Raw genomic sequence first — 23,973 nt, 5'->3', positions numbered from 1 at the left:
AACAATTCCCATCTCCTCAAAAGTATATCTGCCGTTGCAAATACTAGACTCCATTCTGTGACGCACATTGATCTGCAGGTTGAACATGGTGAGATTGTAGACTCCTAAATTGATAGCCCGAAAATTGCCAAAACAAACTGCACTAACTAGCTACTTTACATGCTGATATTGTCTTTTATTATTGTGTATGGTTACATTTGCTTGCTAGCTAGCTACAAAGCTAGCCAGCCAGCAAGCCCATTGAGAGAGCATTGCATTGTGGATTTTGTAGTCGACTTGAGCTACAGATTTCCACAATAATTTTCCATGTTGCTACCAACCTTATGAAGACAAAATAAAACATGTGTTTACAAATATATTGTTTTTACATATTAGTGTTATTTAACAGTGTAAATTAAAGGAATGAGTGGTTTTGGGTGGATTTTTCCTTTAAAAAATCTAATCAAATGTTATTGGTCGCATACACATGGTTAGCAGATGTTAATGCGAGTGTAGCGAAATCCTTCATCTAGGCAGGTTTCTATAGGTGACCAGGGGATTCTCTCTACCACATGCGAATGCCTCCATGGAGCTCATGAGTGTAGCCATGCAGCCTATTTTGGCAGTTCACAATATCGGCCGTACGGATGTGGAATGCGAGTGGAGGAAGCCAGCCGTGCCCAACCAGGTGCAGTCAGTGGAAGACCTGTAACTGGCCGAAGACTACAGCCCTCAGTCCCGAGAGCTCACAGAGGAGGATCTTGGCTAAGGAACTGACTCCGGGGCAGGTTGTGGAACGGCATGTCTCTTTGAACCTGATCCAGAACAAATGCTACCCTCCCTGTCTGTACCGGATATTGTTCAAAAACAAGGGCACCTGGGGCATGCAGGCATCCTTGCTGGCATGTTGCTGTTGGTGGAGGAGCAGTAGAATATACGCTAACAGGACAGCGCACCAACCCCAAATGGCACATCATGAGGAGAGAGAAGTTGACGGCCAGCAATTATGGAGGTGGTTAGGGCCAAGCGCGTTACTCCGTCGCTGCTAAAAAGGGTCCTCAGATCAGTCATTGGATAAAGTGTTGTTTGTAAAGTGGGGCACTGATAAAATAGCAGGGCATCAAGGCATTCAAATGGGTACAGGGATGGATGTGCAGGAGTCAGGGTTTTGGGTCACAAGGTCTGGGATCCTGGGTGCCTCATCGGATGGTCTGGTGGGCATCATAGCAGCAGTGGTGGTGGTCAAGTGTCCCTATGGTGCAAGGAACCTTACCATTGAAGAGGAAGCAAAGTCAAAGGATTTCTATATCAAGGAGGGAGGGTCTTACAGCCTCCATAAAGACCATCCTTACTGGCACCAGGTCAGCTCCACATCCCTAGAAGGGACACCTGCTTCTTCGTTGTGTGGACCACCAAAGCCTCCATCACCATCCCCATCAACGTGACGACCTCACACTCATATTGCTCCTCCTGTCAGTGAAGCCAAATGGCGCACACACACACACACAACGCTCCCAGAATAGGTTATATTACATACAAGTTTTGCTCAAAGCAGCAAACTAAAGTAATGTAAGTTCAATCACAAAGGCTGGTCTGAGTGCATCTCAGTTTCATTCAGTATTACAACAATTCACATTGCATTTTATAGAGGGCACAGTGGGAATTTATAACTGTGATGTTCAAATTCTTTTTCCGTGTCTTACTTGCTGAAGGCCCCAGTCATCCCTGCCTGTACCTGACATTGTTGAAAAACAAAAATGAATACAGATCATAAACAGACAGAGTCCTAGAAAAGGTTATATTGCATTCAAGTTTTGCTCAAAGCAGCCAACTAAAGTAATGTAGTTAACGTAAGTTCAATCACAAAGGCTGGTCTGAGTGCATCTCCTCAGTTTTATTCAGTACTACAACAATTCACATTGCATTTTATAGTGGGCACAGTGGGAATTTACAGTATTCAGACCCCTTGACTTTTTCCACTTTGTTACGTTACAGGCTTATTCTAAAATGTATTAAATTCATGTTTTTCCTCATCGATCTATACACAATACCCCAACATGACGAAGCGAAAATGCAAATGTATAAAAAATAAAGAAAATGGAAATACTTTATTTATTTACATAAGTATTCAGACTCTTTGCTATGAGACTTGAAATTTAGCTCAGGTTCATCCTGTTTCCATTGATCATCCTTGAGATGTTTATACCACTTGATTGGAGTCCTCATGTGATAAATGAAATTGATTGGACAGGTGCACCAGATGCTGTAGGTGTCCTGGAGGGCAGATAGTTTGCCCCCAGTGATGCGTTGGGCAGACTGCACCACCCTCTGGAGAGCCCTGCGGCTGGTGAAGTTCACGCACCAGGTGGTGATACAGCCCGACAGGATGTCCTCAAATTTCTTCAGCCTCCTGAAGTTGAAGAGGCGCTGTTCATTGACTACAGCTCAGCATTCAACACCATAGTACCCTCCAAGCTCATCATTAAGCTCGGGGCCCTGGGTCTGAACCTTGCCCTGTGCAACTGGGTCCTGTTGCGCCTTCTTCACCACACTATCTGTGTGGGTGGACCATTTCAGATCGTCACTGATGTGTACGCGGAGGAAATTGAAGCTTTCCACCTTCTCCACTGCAGTCCCGTCGACGTGGATAGGGGCGTGCTCCCTCTGATGTTTCCAGAAGTTCACGATCAGCTCCTTTGTTTTGTTGACATTGAGTGAGAGGTTGTTTTCCTGGCACCACTCTGCAGGTTCTCTCACCATTGTTGGTAATCAGGCCTACTACTGTTGTGTCGTCTGCAAACGTGATGATTGAGTTGGAGGCGTGCGTGGCCACGCAGTCATGGGTGAATAGGGAGTACAGGAGGGCGCTAAGAACGCACACTTGTGGGGCCCGTGTTGAGGATCAGCAAAGTGGAGGTGCTGTTTCCTACCTTCACCACCTGGGGGCGGCCAATCAGGAAGTCCAGGACCTAGTTGCACAGGTTGGGGTTCAGACCCAGGGCCTTGAGCTTAATGATGAGCTTATGAGGTACTATGGTGTTGAATGCTGAGCTATATTCAATGAACAGCATTCTTGCATAGTTATTCCTCTTGTCCAGATGGGATAGGGGAGTGTGCAGTGCGATGGGGAATACATTGTCTGTGGATCTATTGGGCCGGTAAGCAAATTGAAGTGGGTTTAGGGTGTCAGGTAAGGTAGAGGTGATATGATCCTTAACTAGCCTCTCAAAGCACTTCATGATGACAGAAGTGAGTGCTATGGGTGATAGTCATTTAGTTCAGTTACCTTTGCTTTCTTGGGTACAGGAACAATGGTTGAGATCTTGAAGCATGTGAGACAGCAGACTGGGATAGGGAGAGATTGAATATGTCCGTAATATGTCCGTAAACACTCCAGCCAGCTGGTCTGTGCATGCTCTGAGGACACGGCTAGGCACGGAGAACAAGAGCCCACAGTCCTTGGGAGCAGGCCAAGTTGATGGCACTGTGTTATCCTCAAAGCGAGTGAAGGTATTTAGCTTGTCCGGAAGCAAGACGTTGGTGTCCAAGACGTGGCTGGTTTTCCCTTTATAGTCCATGATTGTCTGTAGACCCTGTCACATACGTCTCGTGTCTGAGCCATTGAATTGCGACTCCACTTTGTACTGACGTTTTGCCTTTTTGATTGCCTTACGTAGGGAATAACTACACTGTTTGTATCCGGCCATATTCCCAGTCACATTGCCATAGTTAAATGCGATGGTTTGCGCTTTCAGTTTTACGCGAATGCTGCCATCTATCCACAGTTTCTAGTTTGGGTAGGTTTTAATAGTCACAGTGGGTACAACATTTCCTAAACACTTCCTGATGAACCCTGTCACTGTATCTGTGTAATTTTCACTGTTATACTCAGAGGCTACCTAGAACATATCCCAGTCCGCATGATCAAAACAATCTTGAAGCATGAATTCCGATTGGTCAGACCAGCGTTGAATAGACCTTAGCACGGGTACTTCCTGTTTGAGTTTCTGCTTATAGGAATGGAGGAGCAAAATGGAGTCGTGATCAGATTTGGAGAAGGGAGGGCGGGGGAGAGCCTTGTAGGCATTTCGAAAAGTTGAGTAGCAGTGGTCCAATGTTTTACCAGTGTGAGTATTACAGTCAATGTGTTGGTAGAACTTCGGTGGTGTTTCCTCAAATTTGCTTTGTTAAAAATCAGTATTCCTGAGAGAGCCATGTTTCCATGAAAAAGAGTATGTTAAAATCCCTAATGTCTCTCTGGAAGGAGATCCTTGCCCTGAGCTCGTCTACTTTATTATCCAGAGACTGAACATTAGCGTGTAATATACTCGGAAGGGTTGGATGGTGTGTCGGACTAGAAGCACTCTGAATACCTCTTCTCCGCCGGCGGCGTTTTGGAGCAGCCTCTGGAATAAGTTCAATTGCCCTGGGGGGTACGAACAAAGGATTAAATTCAGGAAAGTCGTATTCCTGGTCGTAATGCTGGTGAGTTACCGCCGCTCTGATATTCAAAAGTTGTTTCCCACTGTATGTAATATCACCAAAACAAATTTGCCCTAATAATGTAAGAAATAACACACAAAAAACAAAAAAATACTGCAAAATCACTTTGGAAAAAATCGTGCCCAAATTAAACTGCCTCGTACTCTATTCTAGATTGTACAATATGCATATTAGTATTACTATTGGATAGAAAACACTCTCAAGTTTCTAAAACTGTTTGAATTATATCTGTGAGTAAAACAGAACTCATTTGGCAGCAAACTTCCAGACAGGAAGTGAAAAATCTGAAAACGATGCTCTGTTCCAGGGCCTGCCTATTCAATTGCCTAATTTCTATGGATTTGCATGCACTGCATACGCCTTCCACTAGATGTCAACAGGCAGTGGAAGGTGGAATGGGGTGTCTAGCTTGATCTGAGGTCGAACAAGAGCTCTTGGAATGACGTGACCACAATTTCCTTTCTCTACCTAGGCGCGGGAAGGACATCGACATTGGCTTCTGAAAAGCGTTCGGTATACACGGTAGATATCTCCGGCTCTGATTTTATTTGATAGATGGGATAACATCATAAAGTAGTTTTTTTCAACCGAGTTGTATCAGTTTATTCAACGTTTATTGCGAGTTTTGGAATTTTCCTTTCTTTGCGTCAGGAGAATTTGGGCATGTTCGCGCCACATGGCTAGCTAAGGTTGCTAATTCGACAGGAGAAGAGGACATTCTAAAACCAAACAACGATTTATTCTGGACCTAGGACTCCTTGTACAAGATTCTGATGGAAGCTCAACAAAAGTAAGAATAATTTATGATGTTATTTCGTATTTCTGTGGAAAATGTTTAGTCCCATTCTCCGCCCTTTTAGCGGGCGCTGTCTCGCAATAACGCAAGCTGTATGTCGTACTAAAGTTATTTTTAAAAATCTAACACAGCGGTTGGATTAAGAACCAGTGTATCTTTCATTTGCTGTACAACATGTATTTTTTAGTAAAGTTTATGATGAGTTCTTTGATTAGATTAGGTGACTGTCCAAAATATCTCCGGAGAATTTTGTGCATTTTGGCTACGTATTCACAATGTAAAACCACGATTTGTACCTCTAAATATGCACATTTTCGAACAAAACATATATGTATTGTGTAACATGATGTTATAAGACTGTCATCTGATGAAGTTGGTCAAGGTTAGCGATTAATTTTATATCTTTTGCTGGTTTTTGCGAATGCTATCTTTGCGGTGAATAAATGCGGTTGTGTGTTTGGCTATTGTGGTAAGCTAATATAATGCTATATTGTGTTTTCGCTGTAAAACACTTAAAAAATCGGAAATATTGGCTGGATTCACAAGATGTTTATCTTTCATTTGCTGTACACCATGTATTTTTCATAAATGTTTTATGATGAGTATTTAGGTATTTCACGTTGCTCTCTGTAATTATTCTGGCTGCTTTGGTGATATTTTTGATGGTAGCTGCAATGTAAAACTATGATTTATACCTCAAATATGCATATTTTCGAACAAAACATACATTTATTGTATAACATGTTATAAGACTGTCATCTGATGAAGTTGTTTCTTGGTTAGTGACTAATTATATCTCTATTTGGTCGGTTTTGTGATAGCTACCTATGCGGTAGAAAAATGGTGAAAATATGCGGTTGAGTCTTTTGCTATTGTGGTTAGCTAATAGAAATACATATTGTGTTTTCGCTGTAAAACATTTTAAAAATCGGAAATGATGGCTGGATTCACAAGATGTTTATCTTTCATTTGCTGTATTGGACTTGTGATTTCATGAAAATTATATTATATGATATCCCTGTCGCGTTAGGCTAGGCTATGCTAGTCAGCTTTTTTGATGAGGATGCTCCCGGATCTGGGATGGGTAGCAAAGAAAGGTTAAAGTCAATTATAAAACTACATTTAAGAACATTCCTAAAGATTACTTTTCAACATTGCCTATTTCCAAACATTCTCACTACTTAGAAAAACGTAATATTGTAGGGCTTTCCTCATGCCTGTTTTCATGATGGTGATAGCAGCCACGTGAGTGTGAGTGCTAGCTAGCTACCGACCAGAACATAAGCTAGCCAAGACCAACAACACAAAATAAACAGACTAAACAGATGCTACTAACAGTAGTAAATGGAGTTACAAACAGACTATACCAAACAAGTTAAATGTCTTACCTGTGATGAAATGTTTTCCACACACATAGCTACGTGTCGCCGACTTGGAAATCGGGTCTCCACAATTTCCCACTCTCCCACGCTGAATAGTCTGAAGCCATAGGGCTCTTCTTTCAGGCTATATTTCCCTAAGTCGGAGCATTGCGAACTGTAGGTCGGTATTTTTGAACAAACACAGCAGCTTTTCGGCATGTTTTGTTATTTCTGTATAATAAAAAAATCGACGTCCAAGTTGGCTCTTTTACACTGGGGGTCAATGGGAAAGAATGTTTGTTTTCCCCAATTTGTGGGCATGTTCGAGGGGAATTCCTTATTATTACCTCGGAGTAGGGCTGGCATTTTGACCCCATTCTGGAACTCAAGTAATTTAATAGGATCTCTATGGCTCAAACCCTCTTTTCCGCCAAACATTCCTTTGTTCTTTGAGCTGCTTGAGCCAGAGACAGAAAAGGAAGCGAGACATCCCACTCCATCTTTTTAAAATTTGTATTGGTGCAACCAACTGAAAGGTGCATACACCGCCGCCACCTGCGTGCTGGAGTGTGAGGTCAGTCACGGCCTCCCTATTCATCAATTTCTCTAATCTAGCCCTGTGCTTCCGCCTGTTGTCCTGGAGTGTTAATTCATCACACGTTGTGACAAAAAAAGGGAGGGGAAAAAGGACAGGTAAAAGGGAAGAAAAAATACCCTACCAACTAATCCTACACCCATTAAAACGTCACTACTATTCCACTACCCTATCTGATCCTACACCAGGCTGGCAGCCTGGGAGGATGGGACACTATCATTCAACACACCTTGTAACTCAATCTTATACACTCAAGTACTTGTCTGCTGCTGCCACCACATCTATTTTCTGTGATTTACATTCCAGTTCTGCTGTACAGTTGATAGCCATGGATGCTAGAATGCTAAGAAACCAACCTTACTGAAGCACATGTTATTCCTATCACTCTCTATATGCCTATGCCTACTCACCGGGAGCGTGAGATCACTGCACCTGTACATAGCCCATCTGTAAATAGCCCATCCAACTACCTCATCCCCATACTGTATTTATTTATTTATCTTGCTCCTTTGCACCCCAGTATCTCTACTTGCACATTCATCTTCTGCACATCAATCACTCCAGTGTTTAATTGGTACAGTGGGGCAAAAAAGTATTTAGTCAGCCACCAATTGTGCAAGTTCTCCCACTTAAAAAGATGAGAGAGGCCTGTAATTTTCATCATAGGTACACTTCAACTATGACAGACAAAATGAGAAAAAAAAATCCAGAAAATCACATTGTAGGATTTTTTATGAATTTATTTGCAAATTGTGGTGGAAAATAAGTATTGGTCAATAACAAAAGTTTATCTCAATACTTTGTTATATACCCTTTGTTGGCAATGACAGAGGTCAAACGTTTTCTGTAAGTCTTCACAAGGTTTTCACACACTGTTGCTGGTATTTTGGCCCATTCCTCCATGCAGATCTCCCCTAGAGCAGTGATGTTTTGGGGCTGTTGCTGGGCAACACGGACTTTCAACTCCCTCCAAAGATTTTCTATGGGGTTGAGATCTGGAGACTGGCTAGGCCACTCCAGGACCTTGAAATGCTTCTTACGAAGCCACTCCTTCGTTGCCCGGGCGGTGTGTTTGGGATCATTGTCATGCTGAAAGACCCAGCCACGTTTCAAAAAGTTCTATTTTGGTTTCATCTGACCATATGACATTCTCCCAGTCTTCTTCTGGATCATCCAAATGCTCTCTAGCAAACTTCAGACGGGCCTGGACATGTACTGGCTTAAGCAGGGGGACACGTCTGGCACTGCAGGATTTGAGTCCCTGGCGGCGTAGTGTGTTACTGATGGTAGGCTTTGTTACTTTGGTCCCAGCTCTCTGCAGGTCATTCACTAGGTCCCCCCGTGTGGTTCTGGGATTTTTGCTCACCGTTCTTGTGATCATTTTGACCCCACGGGGTGAGATCTTGCGTGGAGCCCCAGATCGAGGGAGATTATCAGTGGTCTTGTATGTCTTCCATTTCCTAATAATTGCTCTCACAGTTGATTTCTTCAAACCAAGCTGCTTACCTATTGCAGATTCAGTCTTCCCAGCCTGGTGCAGGTCTACAATTTTGTTTCTGGTGTCCTTTGACATTTCTTTGGTCTTGGCCATAGTGGAGTTTGGAGTGTGACTGTTTGAGGTTGTGGACAGGTGTCTTTTATACTGATAACAAGTTCAAACAGGTGCCATTAATACAGGTAACGAGTGGAGGACAGAGGAGCCTCTTAAAGAAGAAGTTACAGGTCTGTGAGAGCCAGAAATCTTGCTTGTTTGTAGGTGACCAAATACTTATTTTCCACCATAGTTTGCAAATAAATTCATGAAAAATCCTACAATGTGGTTTTCTGGATTTTTTTTTCTCATTTTGTCTGTCATAGTTGAAGTGTACCTATGATGAAAATTACAGGCCTCTCTCATCTTTTTAAGTGGGAGAACTTGCACAATTGGTGGCTGACTAAATACTTTTTTGCCCCACTGTATATTGTAATTACTTCGCCATCACGGCCTATTTATTGCTTTACCTCACTTATCCTACCTCATTTCCACACTGTATATAGACTTTTTCTACTGTATTATTGACCGTATGTTTGTTTATTCCATGTGTAACTCTGTGTTGTTGTATGTGTCGAACTGCTTTGCTTTATTCTTGACCAGGTCGCAGATGTAAATGAGAACTTGTTCTCAACTAGCCTACCTGGTTAAATAAAGGTGAATTTTTTTTTTAGAAAAATAATGGCACAGATACAAAGATGAGTCCTCTATCTCTATGGTCCCACCTGCTCTCTCCTCCTCCCATCTTTGAGATCATATATTTCTTGTTATAGTAGGCACTCGACTATCTTGTCAATATAATAGATCGGGCTCTCCAACCCTGTTCCTGGAGAGCTACCCTCCTGTAGGTTTTTGCTCCAACCCCAGTTGTAGCTAACCTGATTCAATTTATTAACCTTAAGCATCTAATTATTAGAATCAGGTGGGCTAGATTAGGGTTGGAGTGAAAACCTACAGGACAGTAGCTCTCTAAGAACAGGGTCCTGTAATAGATCATCTTTGGCAGGGGAACACAACTGTTTACCAAATATTGGGCGTGTTTGAGTGGTAAGGCAAAACTGAATGTAGACAAGTAGAAGTCAGGGGAGGTGCATCTCAGACAGCCAAAACTTCATGACCTTCGATCACAGGATTTTTGTAAAGTTAATGCAGTCGACATGTGGGCGCAAATCAGTCATCATGTTTAACAGCATAGTGCAACACACTTTGAAAGGCGGAGACCATTCCCTTGAAGGTTCTGTTGATATCTGAATTACTGGAGAACTGAGACCAAGTAGAGACTCTGGACGAAGTGGATCAGGTATGGTAAAGGCAGTTTATTCAGAGGTAAAGATATCTGGTAAAGCGTGCACGGACTCGTTCGTCTGGCTCATAGGGAACCGTCGGAAGAGCCCCGAAACATTGTGTGCAGTTACATTTTATACATTGTCTTGACGTAGGTAGGTTCCGGTAGTCTGTGCTCCTGACTGGTCGATGAGGGTTGAGGAAAGTCCCGACGCTGTTGCTGTGTAGATTACGCTCCCTCACCCCAAAGACTGAGGTCAGACAGTTTCTGCAATACTGTCTGAGCTATTCGCACCTGTTATACAATGGCCACTGTTCGCTCAAGGCTAACCACAGCTTCCCAGCTTCTTATCTGAGCTAACTGTTACTTCCAGCACACACACACATTTCAGACTGCTTGTTCATATCTTATGCTCAGATACATTTGTTGCAATTTCAGGCTGTGGCCTCATGGTTAGACAAAGCACTGGTAAGAGTAGAGACTAATGGGAAATGCAGTAGTTATAACAGGTTCTAAGTAGTTATAACAGGTTCTAACAGTTCAACGCTGTTAATTAAGGATATTATTTATTACAGTTCCCAATCACTCACAGCTGGCACAAAAAAATTATACTTGAAATGTTGGAACCTTGATGATCACTACATTGTGTTAGTTAAAGTTACATCAAATGTAGCCTACAATGTAACAATTTCTATCAGCGGGCTACAATGTTACTGTTATGGTTACATTCAGCATACATGCTAATTGGCATCTTTCCATGAACTAAAAACGTTCAAGATAAATATGCAGTCAACCCGTGGGAAAGGAACATGTTGATTGTTGCAGTGGGAATTGTAGTTCTTCTGGCCTTCCCAATGTTCTCGCAACATTACGGTGACGTTGTTGCAACGTGATATCATGCGCTGGCTGTGGACTGCTTGATAACCACTTCCGCTTTTTTTCCTCGCAGGTCAACATTTGCGTATACCTAGAAAGACAGTAAAGACATTGTAGAAAGGTTTTTGTTGGTTAAAACTCACGTTTAGGAGATCGACAGGTTGAGATATTTATGGAGCATAATAATGGAGATACTTCTAGCTGGTCGATGCAGCGACGAATGGAAGGTTTGGTCAACAAACACATGGCAGACATAGCACTAGAAACACTCCAACAGAGACTATCAGCTGTGTCCGAAGAAATGAACCATCTTGCGGAACATGTCTCGAGACGCTCGGAGGATGTTCCCAAGTATGATATTCCAAGACGCACAGATGTAAACTTTGACGTTGAGTCACTGAGTGCAACATTTAGCACGGGTGGTGTTGGGGAAAAGTTGGCGATCCCAGGCACCTCACCATCAGCAGGTAACGTTTTACCCTTGCCTGATTAACTATAGTTATGTTTTTAAAGTGAATTTCCTACTTTGTTTTGTATTTTCTTGGAAGTAACAAGTATCGGGAAAAAACTAAGAATCCCATGAATGATTCAGTTGTGTGACCAATCAGATTATCAGGAGAAACATAGTACCCCAGGCTACATTTCTAATTGGCTGAAGTTACAGTAGCCAATGACACTAACTCGCTGTTTTAGATTGATGGGGAAAATGACTACAGCTAGGCCTGTCACTGTTCCAAAATGTGACACAAAATACGACAAATCAACAAACTGACATGTCAATTCAATAAATTCTTAACATTCCAATGATTTTTTTCTCTCCAATTCTCAAGAAAAGGACACTTCCTTGAAAATAAGAAACATCTTCATAGAAAAAAGCATGTTTTATAGTCTCCAGCTGAAATTAATAGTCCCTATGCTGTAATCAAATAAAATTATATTAGTCACATACGCCGAATACAACAGGTGTAGGTAGACCTTACAGTGAAATGCTTACTTACAAGCCCCTAACCAACAATGCAGTTGAAAAAATATGAATAAGAAATAAAGGAACAAGTAATTAAAGAGCAGCAGTGAAATAACAATAGCGAGACTATATACAGGAGGTACCGCTACAGAGTCAATGTGCGAGGGCACCGGTTAGTTGTGGTAATTGAGGTAATATGTACATGTAGGTAGAGTTATTAAAGTGACTATGCATAGATAATAACAGAGAGTAGCGGCGGTGTAAAAGAGGGGGTGGGGGGGCAATGCAAATAGTCTGGGTAGCCATTTGATGTTCAGGGGTCTTATCGCTTGGGGGTAGGAGTCTATGACTAGGGTGGCTAGAGTTTACCTATTTTTAGGGCCTTCCTCTGACACTGCCTGGTATAGAGGTCCTGGATGGCAGGAAGCTTGGCCACAGTGATGTACTGGGCCGTACGCACTGCCCGCTGTAGTGCCTTGCAGTCGGAGGCCGAGCAGTTGCCGTACCAGGCAGTGACACAACCAGTCAGGATGCTCTCGATGGTGCAGCTGTAGAACCTTTTGAGGATCTGAGGACCCATGCCAAATCTTTTCAGTCTCCTGGGGGGGGAATAGGTTTCCTCCATTGTATGAAATTGGCACCTACCATGACCCTGTGTCATCCTAAATCAGTTTCTATCCACTGTTCCTCAGAGACGGCTGCCCAGCGTAAAATCATCTCCCTGCTGGTGGAGATTAAGGAGGAGCAGCAGAGACAGTGGGGCGTTTTGAGGCAGATGCAGGCCAGGGTTCAGGGCCAGAGCTTTCCGGTGGTAGAGGAAGAGGTGGAGGCTCTAGACATTGACATCCCACTGAGGACCATGGAGCAGCTAGATGACACAGAGAGGCACCTGGAGGATGCAGGAGCGCAGAAGAGAATGGTAGGTGGACCGAGTGACCCGCAAAGGCTTGAACCAGCGACAAGCACACTACCTACTGTTGTAGTATGATACTGCTAAATAATGGGAAGTGATTGTGTTATAAATGGTGTATGTGTCCCTCTATGACAGGTGTCTCACCTGTCACGAATGGGTGGGGCCACGTTTGATGATGCGGTGCGAAGGCTCATGCAGGCAGTGCTATCTTTTGCTGTGGGCTCTGAGCTCAACTGGGTGGGCCGAGGCCAGAAAAGGAGCTTCAGAAACACCCGCCTCCAAGGGGTTCTCTTCTGTAAGTACCGGTATCATATCTTACACATACTGTTAGGGTTGGAGAGAGGGATGCATGGCTAACTAGATGGATGGATCGATCATGCAAAAGATCAGTCTCCATAGACATTTGGAAAGTAAACCACTGAAGTGAATTGGGATGCAGCACTGATCTCACTACTTCTCTATCACCGTAGGTGCTCTGAAAAGAACCCCAGTGGGCAAAGAGGCCACACATCACCAGTTTGCAGACGTGGTGAAGAAGTGGCTGCGGTTCGCCCCGTTTCGACAGGGAGGGAGTGGTCGACGGCATTATAAACCACCTGTTGACTTCCTGTGTCCAAAGGAATGTGTAGGTCTGCCTACACATCAGCCTACACATCCACAGTAACTCACAATCAGCTTATTAAATATATTATATTGTTTAACATTTTAGTATTTTTTCCTAAGTTTGTTACATTGCAAAAAATAAATGCTATTTGAATGTGAATACATGCGGTTTGGCCCATGTTACTTCATACAGGGCCAAACCTGTGATCTGCTCAAGTAACTTGTACCCCTGCATAAATCATGCAATGATGTAAATCACGTGCCAAACTCATTCCACGGAGGGTAGAGTGTCTGCTGGTTTTCACTCCTACCTTGTACTTGATTGATGAATCAAGGTCACTAATTAGTAAATAACTTCAGTCACCTGGTTTTCTAGGTATTAATTGAAAATAAATAATAAAAACCTGCAGACACTAGGCACAACATGGAATGAGTTTGACACCCCTGATGTAAATTGAAGATGTATTCTCAAAGTCCAGTTTCTCACAAAGTTGTCAAAATTATGTCAACAATGTATAGTCTCCAATAGAGACACATCCCATGACGCTCCTCACATCACAGATCTGTCAGGTGTGGTTGGCTGTTTATCCCAGAGTAATTCAAACAAAATACTGCTGCAAAACCTGTTGATAAAAGTTGTGTATTGCATTTAATGCTTTGAAGGTACTGATTAGAAAGCTTTCCGGCAGATTTTTTTTTACCCCACTAATGAGAATATTGGCAAATATATACTACAATTCAAAAGTTTGGGGTCACATAGAAATGTCCTTGTTTTTGAAAAAGCACATTTTATGTCCATTAAAATAACATCAAATTGATCAGAAATACAGTGTAGACATTGTTAATGTTGTAAATGACTATTGTAGCTGGAAACGGCTGATTTTTAATGGAATATCAACATAGGCGTACAGAGGCCCATTATCAGCACTTCAGCAGGCCCATTATCAGCACTCCTGTGTTCCAATGGCACGTTATGTTAGCTAATCCAAGTTTATCATTTTAAAAGGCTAATTGATCATTAGAAAACCCTTTTGCAATTATGTTAGCACAGCTGAAAACTGTGTTGATTTAAAGAAGCAATAAAACTGTCCGCCTTTGGACTAGTTGAGTATCTGGAGCATCAGCATTTGTGGGTTCGATTACAGGCTCGAAATGGCCAGAAACAAATTATTTTCTTCTGAAACTCATCGGTCTATTCATGTTCTGAGAAATGAAGGCTATTCCATGTGAGAAATTGGCAAGAAACTGAAGATCTCGTACAATGCTGTGTACTACTCCCTTCACAGAACAGCGCAAACTGGCTCTAACCAGAAGAAGAGTGGGAGGCCCTGGTGCACAACTGAGCAAGAGGACAAGTACATTAGTGTCTAGTTTGAGAAACAGACGCCTCACAAGTCCTCAAGTGGTAGCTTCATTAAATAGGACCCACAAAACACCAGTCTCAACGTCAACAGTGAAGAGGCGACTCCAGGACGCTGGCCTTCTAGACAGAGTTTCAAAGAAAAAGTAGATATTCTATTAAAAATCAGCTGTTTCCAGCTACAATAGTAATTTACAACATTAACTATGTCTACACTGTATTTCTGATCAATTTGGCTCTTAATATAGGCCATGAACATTGCAGTTTGTAGTAGGTCTATGATGTTTTCTTCCTTACGAAGACACAGGCTTCCGGGTCATTCAGATGACCTCTTTCTGCACATTGTTTTTCCTATATAACTGTGAGTGAGTGAATGTTAGAGACACGAAAGCAATTTACTATATGTTAAAAAGTAATGTCCATATAAGCTTATTTCTTGTAACAACCATCATACATTGTAAATGTCCATAAATTGATATTTGTAAATACATATTTCTCATTAATTTCTGTTTTCTTGTTTTGTAATGATTTTTTTTAAATTTGTAACCAGCCCAAACTGCTCACTGACATCATTGATTCAGGTATGGTTTCTGCTGGGCACTGAGAAACGCACACAAATGCATTTTTTAAAGAAATAGCTGTGTTTCTGGTTGTTTCTGGTAAAATTTGAAGGGAAAATACATCCAAAACTTATAATTTGGTCAATACACTACTGTTCAAAAGTTTTAGAACACCTGCAATACCCTTTCAAAGGTTTTTCTTTTTTTGTACTATTTTCTACATTGTAGAATAATAGTGAAGACATCAAAACTATGAAATAATACATTTGGAATCATGTAGCAACCAAAAAAGTGTTAAACAAATAAAAATATATTTTATATTTGAGAATCTTCAAATAGCCACCCTTTGCCTTGTCAGCTTTGCACACTCTTGACATTCTATCAACTACCTTCACCTGGAATGCTTTTCCAACTGTCTTTAAGGAGTTCCAACATACAGTTGAAGTCGGAAGTTTACATACACTTAGGTTGGAGTCATTAAAACTTGTTTTTTAACCACTCCACAAATTTCTTGTAAACAAACTATAGTTTTGGCAAGTCGGTTAGGACATCTACTTTGTGCATGACACAAGTAATGTTTCCAACAATTCTTTACAGACAGATTATTTCACTTATTCACTGTATCACAATTCCAGTGTGTCAGAAGTTTACATACACTAAGTTCACTGTGCCTTTAAACAGCTTGGAAAATTCCAGAAAATTATGTAACGGTTTTAGAAGCTTCTGATAGGCTAATTGACATCATTTGAGTCAATTGGAGGTGTACCTGTAGATGTATTTCACGGCCTACCTTCAAACTCAGTGCCTCTTTGCTTGATATCTTGGGAAAAGCAAAAGAAATCAGCCAATCAGCCAAGAAATTTCCAAATGCCTGAAGTTACCACGCTCATCTGTATAAACAATAGTACGCAACTATAAACACCATGGGACCACGCAGCCATCATATCGCTCAGGAAGGAGACGCATTCTGTCTCCTAGAGATGAACGTACTTTGGTGCGAAAAGTGCAAATCAATCCCAGAACAACAGCAAAGGAACTTGTGAAGATGCTAGAGGGAACAGGTACAAAAGTATCTATATCCACAGTAAAAGAAGTCCTATATCGACATAACCTGAAAGGCCGCTCAGCAAGGAAGAAGCCACTGCTCCAAAACCGCCATAAAGAAGCTAGACTACGGTTTGCAACTGCACATGGGGATGAATATCGTACTTTTTGGAGAAATGTCCTCTGGTCTGATGAAACAAAAATATAACTCTTTGGCCATAATGACCATCGTTATGTTTGGAGGAAAAAGGGGAAGCTTGCCGAAGAACACCATCCCAACCGTGAAGCACGGGGGTGGCAGCATCATGTTGTGGGGGTGCTTTGCTGCAGGAGGGACTGGTGCACTTCACAAAATAGATAGCATCATGAGACAATGAAAATTATGTGGATATATTGAAACAACATCTCAAGACATCAGTCAGGAAGTTAAAGCTTGGTCGCAAATGTGTCTTCCAAATGGACAATGACCCCAAGCACTGTATTAATTTATTTATTTTGCTCCTTTGCACCCCATTATTTCTATTTCTACTTTGCACATTCTTCCACTGCAAATCTACCATTCCAGTGTTTTACTTACTATAATGTATTTACCTCGCCACCATGGCCTTTTTTTGCCTTTACCTCCCTTAACTCACCTCATTTGCTCACATTGTATATAGACTTATTTTTCTACTGTATTATTGACTGTATGTTTTGTTAATTCCATGTGTAACTCTGTGTTGTTGTATGTGTCAAATTGCTATGCTTTATCTTGGCCAGGTCGCAGTTGCAAATGACAACTTGTTCTCAACTAGCCTACCTGGTTAAATAAAGGTGAAATAAAAATAAAAATTCCAAAGTTGTGGCAAAATGGCTTAAGGACAACAAAGTCAAGGTATTGAAGTGGCCATCACAAAGCCCTGACCTCAATCCTATAGAAAAGTTGTGGGCAGAACTGAAAAAGCGTGTGTGAGCAAGGAGGCCTACAAACCTGACTCAGTTACACCAGCTCTGTCAGGAGGATTGGGCCAAAATTCACCCAACTTATTGTGGGAAGCTTGTTGAAGGCTACCTGAATCGTTTGACCCAAGTTAAACAATTTAAAGGCAATGCTACCAAATACTTATTGAGTGTATGTAAACTTCTGACCCTCTGGGAATGTGATGAAAGCAATAGAAGCTCAAATAAATCATTCTCTCTACTATTATTCTGCCATTTCACATTCTTAAAATAAAGTGGTGATCCTAACTGACCTAAAACAGGGAATTTTTACTCTGATTAAATGTCAGGAATTGTGAAAAACTGAGTTTAAATGTATTTGGCTAAGGTGTATGCTGAGCATTTGTTGGCTGCTTTTCCTTCAATCTGCAATCTGACTCATCCCAAACCATCTCAATTTGGTTGAGGTCGGGTGATTGTGGTAATCTGATGCAGCACTCCATCACTCTCCTTCTTGGTCAAATATCCCTTACACAGCCTGGAGGTGTGTTGTGTCATTGTCCTGTTGAAAAACAAATGATAGTCCCACTAAGCCCAAACCAGATGGGATAGCGTATTGCTGCAGAATGCTGTGGTATCCATGCTGGTTAAGTGTGTCTTAAATTCTAAATAAATCACACACAGTTTCACCAAAGCACCATAGCACCTCCTTGTCATGAGCATTTTCAATCCCAATGATAATAACTGACAATCAATAGCTCTGACCAATCCCCGAGATCTGTAAGACCATGGGTTTAATAATAATTAGTCAAAGACTCAGCTAATGCAAAAAGATAGTACAGTTTATTCACGAGAACGCTCTGAAGTCCATTATACAAAGATATCCATTCTTATAGCTGTGCACATACTTCCACACAAACAGTAGGTATCCTACGCACATACATACACACAAACAGTAGGTGAGTTTTATCCACTGTGTTCTCACCACTGTGTATCACTACCCAGCCGACAGTTCCATTCCCCCGAGATTAGGGAAACCTTGAGAAGTACTCCCTATGCTATCATAAGTTCCTCAGAGGCCTAGCCAGGTCGGTCCAAACACAGTTTAACCTGTCTCGTTAATCCAACCACAGTGTCGGATTTCAAAAAGGCTTTTCGGCGAAAGCAGAACATATCATTATGTTAGGTCAGCAACTAGTCACAGAAAGCATACAGCGATTTTCCAACCAAAGAGAGGAGTCACAAAAAGCAGAAATAGAGATAAAATTCATCACTAACCTTTGATATTATTCATCAGATGACACTCCCGGGACAACACATTGTTACACAATACATGTATGTTTTGTCGATCAAGTTCATATTTATATCCAAAAACCTCAGTTTACATTAGGCTTTGCCTCCAAAACATCCCGTGAATTTGCACAGAGCCACATCAATTTACAGAAATACTCATAATAAACATTGATAAAAGATACAAGTGTTATTCACAGAATTAAAGATATACTTCTCCTTAATGCAACCACTGTGTCAGATTTCAAAAAAACTTTACGGAAAAAGCAAACCATGCAATAATCTGAGTACGGCGCTCAGAGACCAAAACAACTCAAACAGATATCCGCCATGTTGGAGTCAACAGAAGTCAGAAATAGCATTATAAATATTCACTTACCTTTGATGATCTTCATCAGAATGCACTCCCAGGAATCTCAGTTCCACAATAAATGTTTGATTTGTTCGATAAAGTTCATCATTTATGTTCAAATACCTCCTTTTTGTTCGCGCGTTTAGCCCAGTATTCCAAATTCATGACGCGCGATCACTAGGAGCAGACGAAAAGTCAAAAAGTTCCGTTACAGTCCGTAGAAACATGTTAAACAAAGTATAGAATCAATCTTTAGGATGTTTTTAACATAAATCTTCAATAATGTTCCAACCGGAGAATTCCTTTGTCTTCAGAAAAGCAATGGAAATCAAGCTAACTCTCATGTGAACGCGCATGGTCAGCTCATGGCACTCTGGGAGAGACCTTACTCAATCCCCTCTCATTCACCCCCACTTCACAGTAGAAGCATCAAACAAGGTTCTAAAGACTGTTGACATCTAGTGGAAGCCGTAGGAAGTGCAATATGACCCCATAGACACTGTGTATTCGATAGGCCAAGAGTTGAAAAACTACAAACCTCAGATTTCCCACTTCCTGGTTGGATTTTTCTTAGGTTTTCGCCTGACTTATGAGTTCTGTTATACTCACAGACATCATTCAAACAGTTTTAGAAACTTCAGAGTGTTTTCTATCCAAATCTACCAATAATGTGCATATATTAGCAACTGGGACTGAGTAGCAGGCAGTTTACTCTGGGCACGCTTTTCATCCAAATGTGAAAATGCTGCCCCCTAGCCAAAACAGGTTAAACCTCTCTGGGATAGGTGGGACGGTAGCGTCCCACCTGGCCAAAAGCCAGTGAAAATGCAGAGCGCCAAATTCAAATAAATTACTATAAAAATCAAACTTTCATGAAATCACACATGCAAGATACCAAATTAAAGCTACACTTGTTGTGAATCCATTTCTCAAAGGAAAAACCTCAACCAATTTCTAAAGACTGTTGACATCCAGTGGAAGTGGTAGGAACTGCAAGAAGGTCCCTTAGAAATCTGGATTCGCAATGAAACCCCATTGAAAAGAGTGACCCAAAAAAAGAAAATCTGAATGGTTTGTCCTCGGGGTTTGCCTGCTAAATAAGTTCTGTTATACTCACAGACATGATTCAAACAGTTTTAGAAACTTCAGAGTGTTTTCTATCCAAATCTACTAATACTATGCATATCTTATCTTCTGGGGATGAGTAGCTGGCAGTTGAATTTGGGCATGTTTCTGTATAATGGAAAAACACAGACTGTCTGAGCAAGGCGTAGCTTGGGATTTGAACTTGTATGTGTGTGCCGAAGAAAAAAACCGAGAACAGTTAATAGAAACAACCCTTCTCTAATTCTGTAGCCTACTAGAAATTATATATTTTAATGTTCATAATACTACCAAAGTTGTATTTGAACTCTCCAAATTGAGCCCAATATAACTGTTACCAATTATCATTCGTTTTGAGAAATAGCGTTCACACACGGGATACGCTTTTCTTCACTTTGCAATAGAAACTTTCTCCATTTGAAAAAATATTATTTTCTCTATCATTCTTATTCGTGTCTATAAATATTCTATGTTCATTTTGACTGTACTATTTTATTTGTTCCATGTTTGCTCACAGATTAGAGGGTTGTTAAGAAGAGAGAAAGAGAGGAGATATTGTGAGTTTCTCCATTCTCCATAGCCTTGTTTAACTTTTTTCCCTTCACAAACCAAAAGCATAACTGACAGCGGGCGGATTCAATCATAAAATTATGAATTTAGTAGAACTGTGTGGCGTAAGAAGACACAGAAAGCCAGTAGCTGCCAGGCGCTTTACAGTGGGATATGTTTATCTTGGTAAATTATTGAGGGGGTCAAATTGACCTTTCTCTAATATTGGAGGGGGTAATGACCCCCCGAGCCCCCGCAAGTTACGCGCATGCGCATACATACAACAATTTTTTTTTGCTGGAAAACAGAACACCACACCAATAAAGCGGGGTGTACCCCTGCCAAAGTAATCCCTTGCAAAGACACGTGACGTGAAAGCACTGATTTTACTTCAGTTCTCCAGCTGTTGCTACACATGTCGAACGCACGCATTGGACTGTGGAGGAAGGAAAGACAGGAACTAGCGCAAATCATGGAAGCAGCCGACTCGGGACAGGACCAGAGCACAACTTTCTACGACGAACTATGAATACTCCATCATTTGAATGACACAAACGTGACTTATTACTTCACAATGGCAGGCAATTATAAACATACATCAGAGTTGTCGGTTTAGGAGCTCAATTCTGCCGACTGGGTACGTTTGAAAGAGGTACGTTTTCATTGTTTGCAGCACTGCCGATAGAACTTTTCTCGATTTATTTCTCAATTTCCATGCCAGCAAGCCTGTCCGTAAATCATAAACGGCATATTTAGAAAGTATGATAATAGGCCCTATGTATTTATGTCGCCAGTTATTTTAGTCTAAATAACTATTGTCCCCGAAAATACTTCCCACTTATTCAGTTTCCATCCAAACAGGAGGATATCTCAAACATTGTCTCGCTAGTAACAGATAATTACATTCAGTTACATGTAATCTAATTAATGTTACAAAGAAACAGTAAGTAAACAGTTAGTAGCTATAATTAAAAACATCCGAATACAGATACTTTTGAAAAACGACATTACTTAATGGATTACTTTTCAATTTAAAAAATGTATTTAAAAATACATTGACACCTTTCTGTTTTTTGCAATGACATTCAATTCGATCCACCTAAACGAGAATGACCACAAGTTACAGACCACTATGATGACACACCAAATGCGTTTGATGGATCATTTTTGTCTTCTAATGTCTCTTAAGTGGCAAGTCATTTACTTAGTTTGGGTATTCGTAAAGTGCAACCTGGTCTCAGATTAGATGTAACATAGTAAAGCAAATCTGGGACAGTCAGGTTAGTATGATATGTAACGTTTGGTATGGTTACTTAAAGGCAAAAACTAAAGTAGGGTGGTTGGTTGGGTGTGTAATGGGAATGTCTAGCAACCTAAAGGTTGCGAGTTTGAATTTGATCATGTACAGTTTTAGCTAATTTGAGCTAATTAGCAACTTTTCAACTACTTGATACTTTGCAACTACTTAGCATGTTAGCTAACCCTTCCCCTAACATGAACCCTTTTACCTAACCCATTACCCCTTACCCCTACAGCTAACATTAGCCAGCTAGCTAATGCTTGCCACCTAGGTAGAATTAAGCAATAAGCCACGAGAGGGTAAGGTATATGGCTTATATTCCATGGCTAAGGGCTGTTCTCATGTGCAACGAAACATGGAGTGCCTGTATACAGCTCTTAGTCGTGGTATATTGGCCATATACCACACACCCGAGGTTCCTTATTGCTATTATAAACTGGTTACCAATGTAAAAATAAATGTTTTGTCATACCCGTGTTATATGGTCTGATATACCACAGCTGTCAGTGAATCAGGGCTCAAACCACCCAGTTATAATTTGCAATATATCATAAGTTTAGCAAATTCATAACATATAATACGAATTGTAATCTGTAACATATACGAATTGGGTGACGTACATCCACAAATGAATGTATACCATACGAAATGTAACATCATACTAAATGGAGTGTCTCGGATTTACATACAGAATAATATGAAATGCTCTGAGAACGGGTTGAAAAGTGACATCACTGATTTACAATTTTGGACAGATAACTAGCAACTGTATTACATTTAGAAAGTAGGCCTAACCTAGCCAACCTTGGCTATAGCTTATTCAACACCTGTTGCCCGGTGTCTCAGCTTCAATCGAGAAATACAATGTTGCGAGTGACGAGGCTCTTCGGGCAGGGATGGTGATATTGTAAATGTAAATTGAAACAGTAGCCTACTCCATGTGCTCACTTATATTCTGTGCAACTCACTCTAGGGAGTAGGGACTCAATACTGTATGTTGCTATGAACCATGGCTGGATTGTCTATAGCCTGCTGTACATTGGAATATTGAAGTAGGCCTACTGTAGTGGGCCTTTATGATAAGATGTATGAAGACATAGTCCTAAGAAAGCTCTAACCAACTTTTACTTATCATAGAAATAGAATATAGATATTATGTGTACTTATCACAATTTACCCTCATCACCCTCTAAATCGCCTCCAAGTGATTATCTGTGTTTTATTTCACAAAGTGAACCCAGAGTAAGCATGGAGAACACAAGGAGTTATACAGGTGCAAGCTCATTGTGACTCAGTACTGGGAGGTTTGCTTTCTGTTCAGCAGGTTGAGTCATAAGAGGGACTCACTGATAAGCCTTCAGTTAAGTGTTTGATCTAACAGACGGTTCAATTTTTGCATTACTTCTTTTCTAGTGTTCAACCATTTCAGTTTCTGATTTTGAAATTATCTTGAGTTGGTAGCTGTCACCCTGTAGATTTCCAAACTAGATTCAAAACCTGTTTTCATTATTTTACCACAATCATTTCAAACTTTTACAGCAAAAGTAAACTTTTTCTTAATTACATATACATACTAAGGTGCCAGTTTTCCAGTATGCTCTGAAATATGTTTAAGATTAGCTTTGGGGGGAAAGCAGACTGGTGTTACGTAAAACTTCAGTCACAGGTTAGAATTTGAAGAAGTGTGCAAAGACTGGCAGTTCATTACTTAGCCAATAGTTTGTTTTCCCCTTCTCTCCTTTACAGACTAGCAGGTTCCCTGTGTTCAAAGCTTCCCTGCACACTCAGCTGAATATTACCATCCAAGGCAGGATTTCTCTCCATTACCATATTGTAATTGGCTGTAGTTTACTTTTACCTGTCAGTTTCTTTGCCCAGAAGTCTGCTGTGGTTGCGTGCAGATCACCAATAGAGAAATGTTTGTCATCACTTCAGACTCTAACCACAGAAAGCTTAGGAGATATACTACTACAAAAAAATGCTCTTTATGGTAGACTTGGTCAGAAGTTGGAGTTTCACACTCGGATATAAAGTTAGGATTCGGCTCTGATTAAGAGGGAGACTTAATGCTGTCATATAGGGTTTGGCAT

General features: G+C 41.0%; 2 protein-coding genes across 2 annotated transcripts in view; both read left to right on the top strand.

Moving 5' to 3' along the window:
• The first annotated feature begins 10,969 nt into the window (after nucleotides 1–10,969).
• LOC120045628 lies at nucleotides 10,970–14,237 on the top strand. Its single transcript, XM_038990536.1, has 4 exons — nucleotides 10,970–11,393; nucleotides 12,583–12,809; nucleotides 12,939–13,098; nucleotides 13,274–14,237. Exons 1-4 carry the CDS (start codon nucleotides 11,099–11,101, stop codon nucleotides 13,465–13,467), a joined length of 876 nt encoding a protein of 291 aa, XP_038846464.1. The 5' UTR covers nucleotides 10,970–11,098; the 3' UTR covers nucleotides 13,468–14,237.
• Nucleotides 14,238–21,010: 6,773 nt separating this feature from the next.
• The window catches only part of LOC120046557 (ras and Rab interactor 2-like), a 46,183-nt gene continuing 43,220 nt past the window's right edge, over nucleotides 21,011–23,973 (top strand). Inside the window, exon 1 of the mRNA XM_038991899.1 lies at nucleotides 21,011–21,235. The gene's annotated coding sequence lies outside the window, so the exon portion shown is untranslated. The remainder of the gene's footprint in view (nucleotides 21,236–23,973) is intronic.

This window comes from Salvelinus namaycush, chromosome 4 (assembly GCF_016432855.1).
Source record: "Salvelinus namaycush isolate Seneca chromosome 4, SaNama_1.0, whole genome shotgun sequence".
Classification (NCBI taxonomy): Eukaryota; Metazoa; Chordata; class Actinopteri; order Salmoniformes; family Salmonidae; genus Salvelinus; species Salvelinus namaycush.
This window is presented reverse-complemented; position numbering and strand designations above follow the sequence as displayed.

Excerpts from the sequence above, each read along its gene's own strand:
- LOC120045628 (XM_038990536.1), top strand. The coding sequence starts at position 11,099 with ATGGAGCATAATAATGGAGATACTTCTAGCTGGTCGATGCAGCGACGA. Across the intron at positions 11,394-12,582 it reads AGGCACCTCACCATCAGCAG|AGACGGCTGCCCAGCGTAAA; the intron begins GTAACGTTTTAC and ends ACTGTTCCTCAG. Across the intron at positions 13,099-13,273 it reads CCTCCAAGGGGTTCTCTTCT|GTGCTCTGAAAAGAACCCCA; the intron begins GTAAGTACCGGT and ends CTATCACCGTAG.